The following is a 20,270-nucleotide window of genomic DNA, read 5'->3' on the forward strand; positions in this document are numbered from 1 at the left end:
GGGCATCTGGTCCCATTACAGATGGTTGTGAGCCACCATGTGGCTGCTGGGAATTGAACTCAGGACCTCTGGAAGAGCAGTCACTCAGACCATGAATGTGCAGGAAGCTGAGGAGGGTGCAGAGGCAGAGCAGATAAGGTCGTCTCTCCAGCCCGACTTGATACAGTTTAAAGGACAGAATAGTTTGTTGACGTCAAGGGTTCACACCTTCTGTGATCCTGAGAAATGGACTTACTCTCCCTAAGGTTGTTCAGATCTAGACATTGAGGATGATGGTAGCTACAGTAACTGACCTGTGAAGTCGGCAGCATAGCTTGCTGACTCACCAGGCTGGGTATCAGTGCAGGCTCTCACTATGTAGGCAGAGTATGGAGCCAGGTTTTCTCTTGGCTGATAGGAATCCAAAAGTATCCTATGGAGCTGTAGTTCCCTCTACCAAGGGAGCAGTCAATAGAGCAGTCTCTGATAACTTGGTGCTGCCCACCCTGGGGCTCATGTCTTCCGGGTGTCTCTACCAGCCTCCTATACCTCCAACCAATTGCAAGCAGAGGCTCTAAGAAACCACTAAAGGACATGGTGCTAGTAGGGAATCAGCTGGTTGAACTGGTTTTCCCCCCCAATACTTTGTGGGGAAAGCAGGCAGTAGCAGCATCTCTTTGGAGTATAGAACAGTAAATCCTGAGGCCTTTGTGTCATTGGAGGACCCCAGGGATTCATGATCAGGAGTTTCTAGGCCAGATACTAACTTCAAAAAACGAGTTCAGCCAAAGACCCCCCACCTCTGTCTCCCGAGCAGTAGATGAAAGCCGAGCCAGCCTAGCGTCTTTGAAGAAGACTGGGCCTGGAGCTGGGGTACCTGCTGTTGAACTTCACTTACTCTGCTCCCCTTCTGGTTGCTTTTCTTCTCTTCCCTGTCCCTGTGAAGTCATGAGACCAAGGCACTGCAGTTTTAGAGTGCAGCTGACCCTCAGCAGGAGCACTTTAAGTCACATCCCTCTGTGTGTGTGTGTGTGTGTGTGTGTGTGCGTGTGTGTGGCTACAGTCACTAGCCATGGCTATAGTGAACTGGGCTCTTCTCTGTGTGTATTTTGAGATCACAGGAAAGATGCCGTTTGCTCATGCTAACTTGTGATAAGATAGGAGGGCCTCAGCACCATCAGAAGCTGCATCCGCTAACCCCACAGGCCATGTTTGCTCATGCAAGCAACATGGCCGCACAAGGCTTCACCCATGTTTGCCCTACAGCTGTGCCCCCTCATCTCTGCCAGCCTTTGAAGACTGACTCCACTGGCAGGTGTTTACTGACTGGCCGGCCGCTGGATGCACATCACTGGGCTGGAGACAGCTGGTCCTAGAATTGCAAAGGGGACAGTGCTCAAGGCCTTGATCAGGCTTTATGGAGGTAGAAGGTGGCACCAATCAGTACCCAGAAGGGCACTCACTGCTTCTGGGTGCTGAGGAGGAATAACCCCTCAGACCATGAACGTGCAGGAAGCTGAGGAGGGTGCAGAGGCAGAGCAGATAAGGACAGGCCCGAGTGAGAGGAGCAGCCCCCCTAGGAAGCTGGGGCTGGCGGAAGTGGGAGGTGGGGAGTGGGCAGGCTAGAAGGTCATGGGGCCTGTTCTGACTGCTAAGGGTGGCCTTGATTCCTGAAACAAGATTGGCCCCAGGGCTGCCCCTGTGCTGTCTGAGCTCGTAATGCTGATGAGAAGGTGCTAGAATAGTTTTCCCTCCAGGGGGCGCCTTTGCTTTCGACACGTTTTCCCAGAAGATACAGAAACTTACATTTAATGGCCTTTGTAGTGACCTGGGGTGAGCTAAGTAAGCGCTGGTGAGTTTCCCAGTTGGGAGAAAGGCGCCACTGAGCTCATGAATCGTCCCCACTGTCCATCTTCTTTAAAACCCCCTGTTATTGAAAGTGGTGGCTCCAGCACCAAGGCCACTCCCTCCTTTCCAGTAGGTCTTTGTGGGAGCCTGTGCTGTCTTTAGAGGTTCCTCACAGTCTTTCAGATTTCTAGCCACACTACAGATCACTCCTCAGGTTCCCCTGCATCCCCTGGTGGCCACTTTTCCATGGCTCCTCATGGCCACCAGAGGGAGATGGGGTTGCTTTGCCGTGCCATCAGGGCCTTTCACTGCTCGCACCTTTCCAAACCTATTATTTCTCCTCACCTTGGCCTGGCTTCTGCCAAGCCAAATGTTTGCCCATATTGCCTTTGCCCAGATGAATACTCCTCATGCTTCAGAACCCTCTCCCAGGCCAGTCGCCTAAGAACACAACAAATGTTACCTGTTTTCCCTGCGTCTGTGCAGGGCTGGCATCTGGGAGGAGTGCTCCCCAGCTGCTCCATGAGTGTCTGGGAATCTGTAAGACAGGAGAGGAGCTTGTGTCAGGGATGCCTGTGGGAGGGAGACTGGCTTTCCTCTTGGGTCCTGGCCTGGCCTGGAGGATGTCTTCACATACGGGTGCTGCTGCACCTCCTGCAGGCGAAAGCAGAGCTCAGCTTCTGGGCAGGAGTGGGAGGCGCAGTCACTTGCTCTGGGTGGCTATTAGTATAGCCCCATGTTCTTGATTCTTCAAGGACACACAGGTTCTGGATCTTTGTGGAATTTAGGAAATGCTTTTCCATGAAGAACATTTAAAAACAGGCCAAAACCAAGTCATTTCCTTTTTTTTTCTTTATTTTAACTATACTCACAAGTTTATTAGGCAGTATGAAATTTTCATCTCTTGGAATTAAAAATATTGCTACTGCATTGGCCGGGAATCGAACCCGGGCCTCCCGCGTGGCAGGCGAGAATTCTACCACTGAACCACCAATGCTCCAGCTGTGAGCAGCTGTGTGGCACCTCCCTATAACCTCATCCCTGGGCCTCCTTGTGTATGTGTTGAGTCACAGCCCAGTTTATGATCCTGCCACATCAGCTTGGCTTCAAGAACAGCTAGTTCCAGAGCTAGGAGAAAGTGAGGGGTGAGTGTGGGTTTGTGTGCATGTGAAGTAGATTTGCCTTTGGGCTTGAGACAGGAAAAAGAGCTCCACTCCCTCCTCCTTAGTAAGCGGCAAAACGCACGGAGACTGTGGGGGAGCCTCCCCTCCTCTGTTGAACTGGTTGGTATGCTGCTCTCAGTTTTCACACTGCTTCCTGCTGGCGACTGGCCCAGGCCCAGGGCAGCACTGTGGGATTCTTTAGGTGAAGTGAAGAAGCCAGACTCCTGCAGCCAGTCACACTTGTCAGAGAGCCCAGCAATTCCCTGTGGACTCTGGAGCAGAAATTTGTAGTCTTTGGGCTGCTCCAGGCCTTGTGTGGTTGAGGGGCCTGGCTCTTCTGGCAGGATTTCTGCTAGGAAACTGACCAGAAAAAGACACACACACACACACACACACACACACACACACACACACACACACACACGCATGCACACACGTATGTACACATGCACCACAAACAAATAAAAACAAACAAATTTTAAAGTGTGTGTGTGTGTGTGTGTGTGTGTGTGTGTGTGTGTGTGTGTGTATTTTAAAAAAAAAAAAAGGCTCTGCATTGGCCGGGAATCGAACCCGGGCCTCCCGCGTGGCAGGCGAGAATTCTACCACTGAACCACCAATGCTCCAGCTGTGTGGTGTGGTGTCTGTAGAGCTCTTCTCAGGGCTGTCTCGTTGAAGAAACACTCGGCTTCACCTGGCTGGTTTGTCCTGTTTAGGAAACCACCAGGATTCTTTCCCAACCTTCTTACAAGCTTCTGGAGTCAGCACCTATGATCTGACAACTCCTCCCACCTAGAAGCCTTTGAGTCATCTGTAACCCCGTAATGATGTCCTTTCCTTCAGTACACGATCCTGCCTTTCCATTTCATGTTAGTAGGCAAAATGGAGTAATACACTACCTTCCTTTACCTAGGAAATGCCTGTTAATGTTTTTAAAATATTTCAAATGGGACCACCCTGTCAGTCTCCTGGATAGACAGCATTTTCTGCTTCTATGACAGCACTACTCTATTTTGCTACAATTGTCTGATTTGATTTTGCCACTGAATGGAGCAAAACTAAGCCACGTGACCCAGCACAGATACAGAGGAGTCCTTAGACGCGTGAGTGCAGAGCTGAGCAAGTGTTAGATGATGTTAGTGATACAGATGGGTATCAGATTCCCAGAAGTGAGCTGGCCCCGCTAGTCCACACTGCATTACATACAAAGGGAAACTGAGCACGGAGCAGGGAAATGATGGTGACCTAGCCAGCAGCAGAACTGAGAGGACCTATCCTTGGAGGCTGACCCCCAGTCTTCTTTTGAAAGGATCATCTCTGCTCCTCACCCCAGGCCCTGCTCTGGAGCCCAGAGAGCAGACGCAGCCTGGTTTTATGGGTCCCACAGTTTCTCTTTCCTTGCTCCAGGCTGGTGCGGGACTTTGTGGCCCAGAACAACACTGTGCAGATCAAGCATGTGATCCAGACCCTGTCGCAGGAGTTCGCCCTGTCCCAGCACCCCCACAGCCGGAAAGGGGGTCTTATCGGCCTGGCAGCCTGCTCTATCGCCCTCGGCAAGGTACGCATGGCTTCTGAGTGGCAAACATGTCAGAAATGGACTTCCTTCTGATTGAGGTATCCAAATACCTTCCTACCCGAGCCCCAGCAGGACCATTACAGACTTGTATTTTATCAAGGCTTCTGCATTTAAGACTATTAGCAAATATCGCTGAGTGGCCCTGCAACCATGTTCCCGTAGTGTGGTCCCATTTCTGGGAGGCTGGCTTGGGTGTCTCCGAGGGAGGGGACTAGCCCTTCTAACTAGTCCTCTGGCTGTTGATTACAGGACTCAGGGCTCTACCTGAAGGAGCTGATAGAGCCAGTGTTGACCTGTTTCAATGATGCAGACAGCAGGCTGCGCTACTATGCTTGTGAGGCCCTCTACAATATCGTCAAAGTGGCCCGAGGTGCCGTGCTGCCGCACTTCAATGTTCTCTTTGATGGACTGAGTAAGGTAACTTCTGATTCAGCTAAGAGCAGCCCACCCACCTGACTTGACTTTCTAGGACCCCGAGAGCTTGAGACACTTGCCCAGAGGCAAGCGGAGCGATAAGCATGTTGCTGCAGGGGCACACAGCCTGATCTGATTTTTCATAGACTTGGATCAGTGTAGTTTTATGTCCCTGTTCATCCTCATTGCACTCTGTGGGAGTATCAGCCTGCTGTACACATTAGCAGAAAAGCTGATAGTTTGAGAAGCACTAACCGCCCAGGCAGAGGTAACAATGATGACTCCAGTACAGGCTGTCCCTTTTAAGGACAGTGATGACCATTTCCCTCTGCTAGAGTGATCCCCTTTAGAGCTTTAGGGTCCCTATTGCTCTCCTTCTTGGCTCTCAGCCTGGTGGGTTGCCTTTCCCCTCACTCTGGTGGGGATGCCCTCCCCTCAGCCTGGGGCAGTCGCCCTAACCAGTTGTACAGAGTGGCCCAACAAATGTTACCCCTGTAGAATGAACAACTGGACATTTCTAAATGCCACCCTCTTGGCTATCCCAGGGTCCCATGAGAGAACCAAGCCTTTTAAGATGAGAATGCCCTGGGAGCAGCCACTGGAAACAGTTGTGTGACCCAGTTACATCATGGCCTGGGAACCCCAGCAGAGCTTGGGCTGGCCCTGAACAAATGGGAACTCTACTGTAACTGACTGATTTACTACCTTTCTCAGATCAAACCCTGGGAAAGACGCCGCTTGGCGTGCTAATCTGCACCACGGCCTTGGCTGTGCTGTGCATCGGGTCCCTAGGCTCATGTGACACTGTGACTGAACATTGCCTCTGTTTCTCTGTTTTGGTGCCTCATAGTTGGCTGCTGACCCAGACCCCAATGTGAAAAGTGGATCCGAGCTCCTAGACCGCCTTTTAAAGGTATTCCACTCCAGCCCTCTTTTATCTTAGACTTTATTCCCTCTGTATGTGTAGAGTAGAAATTCTGGTACTGACAATGTTTTTCCTCGTTTAAGTTGTTTTTATATATAGCACATACATATATTAAAGCTTACTGCTTGGTATGCAGTTTCATATGTAAAGCTATTACTACTACAGTCAAAATACAGAACTGGGCCGTTCCCCTGAGTGAGGTCTGTTTGGGGCGGGAACAGGATGGGAATCTGTCCTGCTGTTTTACGTATTTTGACTGCTTGCATGTCTATGCACTCCCTGTGTGCCTGGTCACTACAGAAGTGATAAGAGAGTGTCCTATCCCCTGGAACAAGTTACAGCTGGGTATGAGTCTCCATGTGGGTGCTGAGAATCAAACCTTGATTCTCAAGAATAGCAGCCAGTGCTCCTAACTGCTGAGCCAGCGATTAAGAATCTTATGTTTTAATGCCCCACTCAGAACAATGAAGTTAAACTTCAACCCCAGCCTTTCATGACAGGGTGCCAAGCCTTGACCCAGACTTCAGAGTAGGCTTTTGCCATTCATTTGGGTCTATTGCCTTTGCTCTGCTGACCATATTTTGTTTGGCTTCGGGCCTATTACAATGCCAGTTCGCCAGGGACCTCTCCTACCTGACTCAGGCTCTACCATTTCTCTCTATGGTTACCTGGCCCTCATGTCAGCCCAGGGCCAGCAGCCAGCAAGCCCAGTGCTGGTTCCTCATAACCCTTACCCTTCAATCCACAGGACATTGTAACAGAAAGCAGCAAGTTTGACCTGGTGGGCTTCATCCCCCTTTTGCGGGAGAGGATTTACTCCAACAACCAATACGCCCGACAGTTCATCATCTCCTGGGTACGCTCTAGTCCTTGGTAGATTCTTCCAAGAACCAAGAGTTTCTAGTGGAATCATGTGGGCTCTTGGGACACACACAGTGTTTCTTTTGGCTAAGAGACACCTCTTTGTCTCTATTTCCTAATAACCTTCAAACATCTCGTCACCAAAAACACTGTGGGTTGGGCATGGTGATCTGTGCCTTTAATCACAATACTTAGGAAGCAGAAACAGGCAGAGCTCTGTGAGTTCAAGGCCAGGTTAAGACTGCACAGTGAGACTTTGTCTCAAAAAGCAAACCAACAAAAGCACTCTGTCTAATGTTGTCTTACTGCCTGTCCTGTTTGCCCCTGAAAGTATATGATTCTTGCCTTGTCCTAAAAGAATATGCCCAGGATTTCTGAAGGCCATGGTGCCACACCCAGCTACTCCGCCTCTGCGAACCAGCTTCATCCAGCCTTCTCTGTTAATCACCCCCTCCCCTAGCATCCAAATCCACCTGGAGTCAAACTCCTACTTCCTTGCCCATAGAACAGAAAAATTCCTGCCAGCACTCCACTGTAGATACCTGCAATGCCATGACACAGGCCTCTAGTTTTTCCACTGCTGGTTCCAAGGGAAGAGTAGGAGACCAGGCTCTACACCCAAGCCAGCTCTCAGCTCTCCCTCTTACTGCTCCCCTCCATCAGATCCTGGTTCTGGTGTCAGTGCCAGATATTAACCTGCTGGATTACCTGCCAGAGATCCTGGACGGGCTCTTCCAGATCCTGGGTGACAATGGCAAAGAGATTCGGAAAATGTGAGTTGTGGGAAACAGCAGGCAGCTGCTGCTCACTGTATTCCCTGTGGGTACTTCTTCCTATACCCTTCCCCATGGTGGAGTAGAAAGCTCATCTTCCCAGCCTCTGCTCAGTGTCCTCCTGACAAGTGTAGGGATTGACCCAGAGCAGAAATGGGCTGGCATGCTAGCTCATGCTTCCTTTTCTCATTGGTAGGTGTGAGGTGGTTCTTGGAGAATTCTTGAAAGAAATTAAGAAGAACCCATCCAGTGTGAAGTTTGCTGAGATGGCCAACATCCTGGTGATCCACTGCCAGACCACAGGTGAGTGTGTGGAAGCCCTGTAGCTACAACTGCCTCCTCAGAAGCCCCTGTCTCTCAGACTTCAGTATGGGACAAAAAGGACACATGCGGGCTAGACATTGCATGTGACTCTGGATCTGGAAGTAGTAGGGTGGTGGGTGGGAGTCAGAAGAGATCTATGTTCTCTTTTGATGCATACATTTTGACCTGGCCTGAAGATCTTGTAGCTATGCTTTGCCTTAGGTGAAGATAGGGTGTGTGGAGGCCAGAATCACCTTTCCCTTGGCGTCTATAGGCTGTCAAACTACGTGACACAGTCACACCAATGGCTGCTTATTACTGGCCAAGAACCTATAGGTCAGCTAGGTGACTTTGTCCAGACTGGGCATAATCATGACCTAAAGCCAATTGCAGGCTCAGTTGGAGCTAGGTGGTGTGTGATGGCCCCCATCTGACATGGGGTAATAGGACTCAGCATCCAGTAGGCTGGACGGCATCAGCAGGGTTCCAAGAGAGACAGGACACAGACATAGACAGGACTCTTGATGCCTGTGCTTAAACCAGAGACACAACTACATGCTGTTAGCCAGAGTAGGCAGTTTTCTGGATCCGTGGATAGGAGAATGAATTCCACTTAGAAATGAAGCACATCATATTGCTGCAGGCATGGATTGGGGGAATGAAAGGTATCATGGCTGTTTGCGAAGTCCAGCGCAAGATTATCATTCTTAAACCTATCCTTCCAACCCTTTAGAAAACAGGGAGCCCAGGAAGTGTTGTATTCATATAGATAGAAGCAGTCAAGCCCCTGGTTCACAAGCTTCCAAGCCTAGCCTTTGTGCTCTTCAGTGCATGTGCCAGCCCCTCTAGAAGCCACAATTCCTCTTCCAGATGACCTGATTCAGCTGACGGCTATGTGCTGGATGCGGGAATTCATCCAGCTGGCAGGCCGGGTAATGCTGCCCTATTCCTCTGGGATCCTGACTGCTGTCCTGCCCTGCTTGGCCTATGATGACCGCAAGAAAAGTATCCTTCACTCTGGAAAAGGAAACTGAAGTAGAGGGTCTGTGAGTGGGAAGGGTTCCCTTAGGCTCCTTCACTCCAGGAAGCAAGAGATGAAGCTGAATGTGGACTAGGAAAGCCAGGGATGCAAGACTGATGCTGGCTGTTCCCAGTCCACACTTGCTTACTTCCAGATACAGAGCAGCAATCGCATGTGCCAAGGTTCTACCCTACGGAGCTCATCCCTCTGTACCTGGGTGAGAAATACCCAAGTGGAAGAGGGGCCACCTGTGAGAACGATCTCACAAGGGTGCATGTAACAGGAGCGAGGCTTAAGGAGGACTAAGCCTGTGACCAGGAAGACTGGTGGCCTTTGGCCTTAGGAGGTCTTCACATGGGGTGATCCTTACATCAGTAGACAGGTATCAAGGAGGTGGCCAATGTGTGTAACCAGAGCCTGATGAAGCTGGTTACCCCTGAGGATGATGAACCAGATGAGCCAAAGTCAGTAGCACAGAAGCAGACAGAACCCAACCCTGAGGATTCCCTGCCAAAGCAGGAGGGGACAGCCAGTGGTGAGTACCCTGATGTCAGAGTCCCCATTTCTGCTGCTGGGAGTCAGAGGTCCTGGAACTAAAGTGTAGTATCATTTGCATATGTTGACTCCTTTAGTTGTAGTACAAAGGCACTGCTGTTAGCCTACTCCACAGACTCTGACAGACAGCTGCACCCAGGGCCCATGCTCTTCACTCTTGCCACCTCAAAAAACATTACATGTTGCCCTTGATCTCCAACTGGGATCAGCCACTCTCGAGTCACTGTTGGGGACATGGTAAGAGCACCAAGCTGCACAGTTCATTTGATTCTTAGCATCTGGCTCTCTCTGCCCTAGTCATTCTCAGGGAAGACAGTCAAGAAAATGCTAGTTTATTACATACTGGAGATTTCTACTGCACAAGTCATTGCCTTTAAACAGTCCTTCAAATGCTTTTTGACATTATTTCCTTGCTTGTTTGTGAGATAAAACCATTTTTTATGCTGATTGATGATAGAATTTGCCTTGAAAGCCCTGCTGTTCTTATCTCCTCGACCTCTGCCTCAGTGTCTGACCATCTCAGAGGGATGTCCTCCTTTTCAGTTAGTCAGAGAGTAAATGGATGCACATCCTGTGCAGATGTCTAAAGGTGACAGAGTGGGGCCTGGAGCCTACGTTTGGAGCAAGAGAACCACATAGCCATAGCATGTGCTTGCTAACTCCTTGATGGAATAGCAGACAGCCTTACACCAGGTCACAGGGCCTCCTCCTGTGGGTTCGGCTGGCAGGAGAGAAAATGTGCTGCCTTGTGACCTGTGTTGAGTGTCAGGTTACAGCTGTGCCAGAGCCCGAGCAGTAAACACCTGGAAACGCAGCACTGTGGTCCTGTGGTAGATTTCTCACCAGTCAGGTGGGAGGCCTGGCCAGTGCAGGAGCTCACATACTTCTGACAACTCCTGGAAAGAGAAGATTTAGATAAGTTAGTGAAGGCCTTGCACAGGAAAAGCTCTCATTTTTCTGGGATAAGCTAGAAGTCTCAGTAATAGACAGTTTGTGAACTGGTGCTGGTGTATGAGCTTTTTATTTATGGTTTTCATTTTAGAAAAGTTGCACAGAAGGGAAAAGGATTGCCTGTGCCGACAATGAGCAGTGTCACGTTTTTAACACTGCACAATTGAAATGACGTGTCAGTCACACATCTTACTTCCCTGTGTTGGAAGACTCTGTCTTGTTTGTGTTTGGCTTCCTTCTGGCTTTGGCTTGAAGTGAAGGTTGGTGTCTCTGAGTCACCTGAGCAAGTGGAAGAGAACTTGCCTGGACTGAGGGGACAGTGGCGCTCAGACTTCCTGGGACAGATCCTGGTTTCTCAATGCTCTAGAACTGAATAGAGCAGTGGCTGAGCACCTTTGTGGTTGTACTTAGAACCACACATGTATATACTTCAAAATGGAAAGGTTGTGTTAAGCAAAATGTAGTGGTGTGAGTTGTGTTTCAGGTGTGAGTTGTGTTGCAGGTGTGAGTTGTGTCGCAGGTGTGAGTTGTGTCGCAGGTGTGAGTTGTGTCGCAGGTGTGAGTTGTGTCTCAGGTGTGAGTTGTGTCTCAGGTGTGAGTTGTGTCGCAGGTAATATGTGTGAGGAGTTGGCAGCTCTCCCCTTCCTTTGTGCTTCTGAGGCAGCAGTGACCTCTCTGGAAAGGAGCCGATCCACTCCGTGGGTCATGGCAGCAGCTGTAAAGTTCCTGTGAGCTGGAGCATTGGTGGTTTAATGGTAGAATTCTCGGCTGGCACATGGGAGCCCTGGGTTGATTACCAGCCAATACAGTGAGTGTCCTTATCCTTTTAACTAGTTCTTCAAAGCCACCTTTAAGTAGCTGTCTGCTCAGGAGATCATTGCCCTGAGCCAGGGTGTGTTCAACCTGCCCTGGGTTTACTGCCTCATAAACAGCGATGGAAGGGTGAACAGCAAACTATGGTAGTTTCTAAAACAGGAACATCCATCCCAGCTGACAGCGTCACACTTACTCTCAGCCTTGCTCGCCTCATAACTAATCACATTCTTTTCTAGCATGCTACTAGACAGATGATCCAGCCAGGAAATGGGCAAGCTTGTCCCGTCTTTGTCTGATCCTTCTATTCTGCCCAGGACCACCTGTCTGCCACAGGTGCCCCGTGCGTGGTCTTCCTCTCTGAATCTCTCTTGCGTACTCGGCTCACGGTGATGCAGTATGCTCCACATAGAGCATGCTCCTCGCAGCATACCTTCAGGCTGGTCCCCCTCTGTGTGCATGTATCCAAACACACATGTACAGACCCAACTCTCCAGAGCTGATTCTTCCTCCCAAACCTCCCGTTGGGCCAACCCCTCCTCTGTACTTTCTGCCCCAAGCCCTGTCCTCCTGCAGCTGCCCATCGGACCTACCATTTATGGGACTGCAGTGCAAAGTCCTTTCCCTAATTCTGAGTCCTCGCAGTACTCAACATGCCTGGCCTGATCCTACCACACCACCACTTCACCCACCACCCCACCCACCCATTCATCACCCACGCACCCCGTCATCTACTAGATGTCTTGGTGTTGCAGCACTGATTCTGGTATGTTTTGCCCTCCAACAACTGCCTGGCCTTCCTTTGATCTCACCTTCGCCAGCTTCCATGCTTGGCCTTGCTGCTTAGACTTTCCAAAGCTTAGTTTCCTTACTTCTTGAGTCAGGTAACCCTTGTCACCTAATTTGAACGGTAACTATGAATTCCAAGGCAGATTTGGCTTGTATAGCAGACATTCTTCACAGTAGGTGCTGTAGTATATTTTTAAACATAGGCACCCGTTGACTTAAATTGCCATCCATAACCCCATTGGCTGAAAATGCTGGGAGTCAGTGCATTTGAACACATTTAGAACACTTACAAGTTGGCCATAGTCACGCATCACAAACCTGTTGGAGAAGTTATGTGGAGTTTTGTAAACTCTGTATTGAAAGCAAAACACAGTTGTTCTAAGAATACCTCCTTTGCATCATGAGGTAGTTAAGTCTAGGACACCGAGAACCATTGTGAGTCTAAGCATAGATATGTGTGTCCACGTTAGCAAAACCCTCAGCTGGGCCTTCTGCAGTCTTGTTTCTCCTCGTCGAGTTCTAAATGAGTAGGTAGCATGTGAGAAGGAAGGCTATACCGAGGATTCCAGTAGAGAGCTCGTGGAGCTCCGGTGTGCTTGAGGTAAAAGCCACCTGTCGGCAAAGCTTACTCTGGGGGGACTTGTCAGCACTGTCCATGGGTGCTGCAGGTACAGGCAAATCAGATGCAGATGCCTGTAAGAACAGCTGCAGAGCGGGGAGTACACTGACACCGGGGGATGGCTGCAAGGGACTGTACCTAGATGCAGGAGAGGGAGTTTGCAGTGGGCAGGCACTGCTTCCCAGAGGTCTTGAAACAGCATGTGTGTTTCTAAACTTCTGACTGTAAAGGAAATGCAGGTTCCTGAAGAGACGGTAGAAGGATTGTGCTTATGGTGCATTACCCAGGACTCCCCGCAGGACTACAAGTTGGGTTGTTTCCTGGTGTTTTATTTTGTTCTGTTTTCACATACACACACAAATGGAATCCTGAGAAATAGAGCGATTCACAGCTTTAATTTTTTCACCAATAATACGTATCTTTCTAGGTTAGTCAGCACTAATCTGCACTAATTTATTTTTTTAATTGACATTACTTTAAAGTATGCAACTTATTTGTTTAAATATCATTTAATATTATTTAACATTTAAGCCTAAATGTTGGACTTTTGGATTTGTTTTGTTTGTTCTCCACTTTGAGTCAGGAACAAGATACATAGAGTTCACCTAACTAAATGGCCATTCTATTACTGCCTTCTTCTCCCCTCCCAAAAATGTTTTTAGAAACTGGATCAGAGCTGGGGAGGCGCTCAGTGGGTAAAGCATGAGGTCTAGAGTTGGATCCCAGGACTTACAAGGTAGACATGGCGACACACAGCAGTTCCAGGATCCCCAGAGCAAAGACTAGCTAGCCATGTCTAGTCAGCAGGCTCCATGTTCAGAAGACATATCTCAGTACAGAAAATGAAAAGGAAGATACCTGACATCCGCCTCTGGCCTCTACATGCACATACACAGGGTCATCCAAGCGGGCTCACATGCAGTCACACACATGTATATACACCACTCACACACATATGCAAAAGATTGTAATGGGGAAGATACCGGAGACCAGACAAAGGTTCATGGGGAAAACAGGACCACCTCCCCAGTAAGTGACTGGCCGTAGCATACATTGCGGAACTGGCCAACAGCTGATATTCTTGTGGAGAGCTGCCCCATGGTGAGATTCTACCTGCACCTGTCTTCTGCTCCATCTTCTGTCCTGCTTTCTGCCCCTTCTTGAGACAGGGCCTTGCTGCGTCACCCAAGCCAGGGTTCAACTCTGCATCCTCCTGTGTCAGCCTCTGAGGTGCTAGAGTTTCAGGAGGGCAACACCATTCCTGCCATGTCTTGTATGTCTGGTCTGTGTTGCTAGTGGAGAGGGGACTGAGTGGAAATAGAGGCTCTGGCTGAGGGGATTTCAAATTCAGACTTGGTTCCCTAACATTTCATCCACAGGTGTGCAGGTTCCTATAAGACAAGGAGGGTGGGCTTTTGGGGTTTGGACCTCACTGTGGGGTCAGCCTGCCCTGCCCATCGCTCTGCATCCTCTTTTCGCCTGCCTCCAGGCCCTGTGCACCATGGCATAAGTGTGCTCAGCACCACAACAGGCTTGACCTACTGCCACAGCCTTCCCTCCTCTGATCCTGTGACTAGAGAAGGCAGGTGGCAGTGTGGGCCTCTTACCACAGAAATAAAGATCCTCTTTACCAGGGAGGAAGAAGAACCATAGCCTATTTTTGGAATAGGCTAAAGACTTGGTTTGTTATTTTTAGAAAATACTTTATTTGTAAACTTGAAAACATGTAAGAAGTATTTGAATGACAGTAGGAACAACGGTAGTTGTCATCTGTAACAGCTGGGGTGATGCTGCACTGTAATCCTAAGACTCAGGCTGTGGAGGTAGGATTAGGAAATCAAGGTTGATCCTCCCTACATAGAGTTGGAGGCCAGCCTGGGCTACATGAGACCATGTCTCTAAAAAATCAAAATAAAAAAACAAAACCTCACATAATAATTATCTATGGTTCCCTAATGCTTGAATGAATGAATGAATGAATGAATGAATGAGCAAGCGACAAAGAAGGGCAGCTCTTCCTCATAGGAGAGTCCAGCTAAAGCAGGAAGAGGGACTTAGGTGTGACTCTAGTCGTAGAACATTTGCCTAGCATGTGCAGGAACCTGTCGAATGGGTGTTTCCATGTGAGCACATAATGCTGAACTGGCTGGCCCCTAGGAGGGCCAATGGCTGCAAAAGCACTTCCAGCATGGAGAAGCTCAGCGTCCCCTCCCCAGCCTTCCATGGGAGTGAGTCATTTCTTAATGTTCAGGTGCTGGCAAGTGAAAGGAAACATCCTACTCTGCCGTCAGACGATTCCTATGGCTCCTGGCCACTCAGTAGCTTGCCCTCCTCAGAATGCTGCACAGTGACACCCAGCCCTGGGTCTGGACCCCAGCCCCTGTTATCCAGCTGTGGGACCCTGGGCGAGTCTTCTGACCTCACCTTCCTTCTTCACCTCTGTGACAGTCCTGGCACGTCAGCTTGTCACAGTAAATGAGCTAACATCTGGCTGTTCAGAAGTATTCCTCATGCATCCTGAAGCTGTGTAAGCATTCGTTACATAAATGAATGGACTGCTTTGTCAGGACTTGAACATTCTCCTCTCGTCTGCTTTTCTCTATTTTTTTATTTATGTGTATGTATATGTTTGTGTGTACACATGTACACATGGGTGTGCAATAGAAACCAAACCCATGGCCTCATTCATATTAGGCAAATACATCCCTGTGTGACTTCTCACTTGACTTGAAGGGACTGTTTCCTGTGTTGAGTGTTAGTTCTGACAGTGAAATGCATTATAAACTCCCAACAACTTTTTAAAATTGGTTTTCAATTTTAATCAGCCTTCCAGGTTTTTTGCTTTATAATTTTTGTCTGTTGGCCAGGTTGAAAAATTTTCACCATGCATCCTTGTCAAGAAATTTTGAACTCAAGTGTGACTGAGAAACACTGACTGAATGTAGGGTACAGGTAACTTTGACAAAAATCCCAGGCAAAAACTATTGACAGTTTTTCTCTGCCTGCCTGCCTGCCTGGCTCCCTCCACCTCCCCTCTGTCTTTCTCAGTGTGTATATGTGACTCTCTGCAAGAATGCCAGGCTTCTGATACTGTCTGATTTAGAGCGTGTCATGGAATGCCTTTTATCCTCAGTTTCTCATCTTCACAGGACTGCTACTCTGAAATCTATATATTTTTCTAAGTTTAAAGGATCACTTTAAGTGTTCAGAAAAAGAATAAATTGCTCCTTATGTGTCATTCTCTGGGCTGTCTGAAACTTGGTTAGGACACTGCTGACCCCATCCTCTGCCGCCTAGCCTGACTGTCCCCTGTTATCCCCTCCCATCCCTTTGAGGATAACTCCACACTACACTTACTGCTGTCCTCTGAATCACCTCCAATCTGTGACACTTCTGAAGTCACTTTGCTGCCACCTCTCCACATGCATCAGTCTCACCTTTCTCTCATGCACCCTGAAGCTAGGCACTTTGGAAGGATGCAGCAGAAGTCTTTTGTCTGCAGCATATCCTGTTGGGGCTGCATTGGCTCAGTACTGTATACTGATACTGGCCCTGTATCTGAGCGCCTCACGCTGCTGACCCCTCCTCCTTTCCTTCATGCTCTAAGCTGTGGCCATTACCTGGCCAGTATTGGGGTTAGAAGAGAAACGCAAAGTCTGGGGTCTTTAGGAAAATTAATTAGGTGCAAAAAAAAAAAAAAAAAAGGTTGGAATTATCACAGTGCTGTCCTGCCTGAGTTCTGCAGTGTGCAGAAAGCTACGTGTAGTAAAGGTTTTGAGTTGGCCACAAGCTGAGAGGCTTGTGCAGAATTCAAGGTTACAGTTCTTTCCCAGAATCACTTCAACTCTTTTATTGAGGCTTTGTTTATGCTGCACACCCAGCTGAACATGTATAATTCAGCAACTTTTTGTTTATTCACTGAGTTGTATAATTATCACAACCAATTTGAGAACATCAACGACCTGAAGTCTGACCCTTCACACCCCACCCTCCAAAATCCCTCTGTAACCTCTAACCTCCCTTCTGTCTCCAGACTTACCTGTTCTAGGCATTTCCTATGAATGGAATCTTACTATGTAGCCTTTTGGAATTGGCTTCTTCGACTCAGCATGTCTTTAAAGTCTATCCATTCTGTAACCTGTTCTTCCTTATTGCTAAGTAATATTTCAGTTTATCCCTGCATAAGCATATGTTTCTACCTCTCGACTATGGTAGGTGGTTGCACTGGTATAAAAATGCAGGATACAGGTCTCCCTTGCTCTTGGTGGAGCTCTTAGAATGGGATTGCTAGTCCACCTGCGTTTAACTTCTGAGGAACTGCCAACCTGCTGTACAAAGTGGCAACACCATTTCACATTCCCACCATTAATGTGTATCTTGCCAACACTTGCATTTTCTTCCTTTTTGACTTTAGCTCTCCTGGTGGGTATGAAGTAGCATCATATTGTGGACTTGACCTGCACTCCCTGCTGGCTGAGTCATGTAGAGCCACTGCCCTTGGACCTTCAGGCCTTTCTGAAATGTCCCATTTGTATTCAGTTTGAGTGTCCCCAGCTTGTGAGAGCCCTGTGCCTAGAAATGCTCAGGCCTGGCTATTGTCCCCTGAGCACCGGGTCCTACAGAAGCCTAAGTGAAGAAGGAGAGAGCAGGAGCTTGTTTCTACAAACAAGTAGGCAGGCTTCAGCGAGCATCACCTTGTCCCTCTTCATCCCACAGGAGGTGCAAGTGGTCCCTGTGACTCCAGCTTTGGAAGTGGCGTCAATGTCTTTACCTCAGCCAGGTGAGTGCTTCGTGAAAAGCCAGTGGTCCAAATCTTTCTGGGTGCAAGATATTGCAAAGTCCCAAGGAAAGCTGTTTGGAGCCAGTCTTTGGGGAGTATCAGATACACAAGGGATGGACGTACCTGAAGGACAGATACCACACGTGGCCTCTTCCCAGTTCCTCTGGACAGATAACCTTTGGGGAAGATTGGAAGCCACTGGAGGTCTTTAAATGTACATTCTAGAAACCCAGTCACAGGTCCCTTCGCCCAGCATCTTTTCATTATCTAACGCAAGGCTGACTCTGGTCAAGAAGTCATGAAGTGGAAGGGAGGGAGGGAGGGAGGGAAGGAGGGCGGGCGGGCACAGCAGGCAGAAAAGTTACCCAGGCAAGGGCACCAGAACTTTCCTCTGCCTTCTCCCAGGATGGGTGTCATAGCACAGGCATCCACAGGGGGGCAGTGCAGGCCAGGGAGCAAAGTCATATCCTGCCTTGCCAGCCCCTAGGGAGAGAACTGTCTTGCTTCTCTCCTGGGCTGCTTCTGCTGACTGACTGCTAAAGCTGTTATCTGAAGCATTAGCCCCTGTGCCTGAAGTGGACGATAATTCCTCTGAACTTAACGTCAAACCTCTACCTGGGGAGCCAGTCAATGTAAGGAAAAACTGTATTCAGCCCATAAATATGATCCTGACTTCAATACCCTTTAATGGGAGACAGTAAAGTAACCAGCAAATTTCCAGGAGACAGCAGAACTGCAGAGAAAGTGGTTGCACCACAGCAGGGTAGGGGACCAAGCCACTGTGGCTGGTGAAGTGCTCCCATGGCTGGGCTCTGTGCTCACCTAGTGTCGGGCCATTGAATTTGCTAGTCCCATGCTTGGCAGCACCATTGTATCTATTTTAGGGATGAAGAAGGGTGGAGATAGGCTACTCTATACAGAAGGGCTTTAGGAAAGAGTCATGTGGCTGGGGAGAAGGGGCAGCGGCTTGGACTGAGAAGCCGACAGGATGGAAGATGTGTCTGAGAAGTGTGCTTGGCAGCCCTTCTGAAGGACAGGACAGAACAGACAGAGGGATGGGAAGGGCAGCCTCTGGGTGTTAGCTAACGCTAAACCAGGCTGTCCTGGCACATTCCTAAGCTGGACTGCAAGGGAAAAGAGGTGTGACTTAGGTTGTCTAGACTCTGTCCAGGGGATGCAAGGCATCCTCAGGGAGGAGCAGGCCAGTGTGGACACTGGGTTTTGGAGCTCAGGGTTGGAGGAATGGTCAGAGGTGCAGGGCATATGTGAATTCTCTGGAGGTTTCAACACTAGGCATGGAGGAATGGCAGTGTCAGTGAGGGGATTTATGAGCTCCCACTTATAGCCAAAAAAAAAAAAAAAAAAAACCTGTCTTACTTAGCACTGTACTCTGGGCTACAGAAACTGTCATGCTTCGGGGGGTGATGATGAAATGGAGGAACGGCGGCAGCATGACTGATGGACTGCAGGGGTGGCACGACCTTCTACCACTTCACTTGCAGTTTGGAAACATGCTCAGCTAGACAGGCTTACATAGACTTCAGTTCCTCAGTGCAGGTCAGAAACCAGAGACCTGGAGCCAGTTTTAGTTCACCATACCTGTCACTCAGGAGATAATGCTAAATCCAGCCTTTTGAAAACACGGGGAAACAACACACAAGATTAGCCCATGTGTTACTCTGGTGCAGGAAGGCCATCTTGTGGCAGCATCACGGCATGCAGCCCTTCCTGTGCTTGGAAGGAGCAGCCACAAGAGTTGTGAGAACAGATCAGATGCTCAAAGAGCCTCTGGCCTGCTCCCTCTAGGACACTGAGCTCTCACAGATGGCATCATTCAGGTGACACAAAGCAAGCTGCCCTCCCGTCTTCTCATGTGTTGCTTATCCAGAGCACTACCCAGATAACCAGCTAAGAGCACTGGCTAGAGGGAAGGCTGTTCCTGGCCATGGCTCCCTAGTGGTCGCCAGACTTTCTAATGAGAGCCGTATAGGAAAATACACACCCACACAAAATTCTGAGTCCATAGCCAGTCAGGGATCAGACTGGGACAGGGAGTCAATGCACTCTAAGACCACAGGTGCCTTCTGTCCCTTTCTGGGGCCCAGGCTCGGCCCCTGTGAGAAGCCGCTGAATAAACAGGTGACATCTCTGTCTAAGTGTATAGACAGTCAAGCAGCACTGGTCAAAGGGGTTAAACTCCTCTACCCTCCATAGTGCTGGAGATCTGTGGGAGGTTCAAGACTGGCTCCGTGAGGAGAGGTGGAGAAAGACAGCAGAATGGAGAAGTGTGGTGGAAAGCAAGACAACGCAGGGGAGGATTTCACCACTGCTATCTGTATGCCAGGTGACCTCTCCTCTGGAGAGAAAGGGGCCCAGTTCTTATCCTTCAGGCTATGTGTGTGACCCGGAGGAGGTGACAGCATTGACCCCAGAGAGGAATGGACGTAAATGTGTTAAAGTGCGTGAAGAGCCTGGAGCAGTACCTGGCAGACAGCACACACTTGGTTACACTGCTCACCCCAGTTATCACAAGAGCCTCCTTATCCCCATAGTCAAAACAAGAAGGGACAGCGAGGTTACGTTCTTATTGGAAGCCACCCCACTAATTAGTAATGAGGTGAAAATCCAAGCTAAGCCTTTCTGGCTCCATACCACCAGCATTTAGCGTGGCGGATTATTATTGGAGAGTTCTAGGAGGTTGCACATTGACCTCTGATGCATTTGGCAGGTTTTTGGACAGGTGTCAGTGTGCAGACCTCCCCCTGACAAGAGCCTTGCCAGGGGGCCATGGCATCACCACTGTTCATTCAGGACTGTTCTCTTGGTTTGGTTGGCTACCGTGTACCACAACTAACAGAAAAGTCTAGAAGTCGGTGCCGCCCAACTTTGAGTGACACCGC

General features: G+C 49.1%; 1 protein-coding gene and 2 non-coding genes across 3 annotated transcripts in view; 1 reads left to right on the forward strand and 2 right to left on the reverse strand.

The window, feature by feature from the left end:
* Positions 1 to 20,270, forward strand: part of Vac14 (VAC14 component of PIKFYVE complex) — a 101,938-nt gene that overhangs the window by 10,562 nt on the left and 71,106 nt on the right. The window contains exons 2-10 of the mRNA XM_032887440.1: positions 4,398 to 4,548; positions 4,816 to 4,983; positions 5,831 to 5,893; positions 6,654 to 6,761; positions 7,430 to 7,539; positions 7,736 to 7,842; positions 8,713 to 8,847; positions 9,246 to 9,398; positions 17,307 to 17,370. Coding sequence (XP_032743331.1) covers positions 4,398 to 4,548; positions 4,816 to 4,983; positions 5,831 to 5,893; positions 6,654 to 6,761; positions 7,430 to 7,539; positions 7,736 to 7,842; positions 8,713 to 8,847; positions 9,246 to 9,398; positions 17,307 to 17,370 — 1,059 coding nt within the window. The remainder of the gene's footprint in view (positions 1 to 4,397; positions 4,549 to 4,815; positions 4,984 to 5,830; positions 5,894 to 6,653; positions 6,762 to 7,429; positions 7,540 to 7,735; positions 7,843 to 8,712; positions 8,848 to 9,245; positions 9,399 to 17,306; positions 17,371 to 20,270) is intronic.
* Trnag-gcc lies at positions 2,754 to 2,824 on the reverse strand. The gene has a single exon. It is a non-coding gene; the product is annotated as a tRNA-Gly (tRNA).
* On the reverse strand, positions 3,543 to 3,613 carry Trnag-gcc. Its single transcript has one exon. It is a non-coding gene; the product is annotated as a tRNA-Gly (tRNA).

The sequence above is a fragment of the Rattus rattus genome, chromosome 17 (assembly GCF_011064425.1).
Source record: "Rattus rattus isolate New Zealand chromosome 17, Rrattus_CSIRO_v1, whole genome shotgun sequence".
NCBI classification, from domain to species: domain Eukaryota; kingdom Metazoa; phylum Chordata; class Mammalia; order Rodentia; family Muridae; genus Rattus; species Rattus rattus.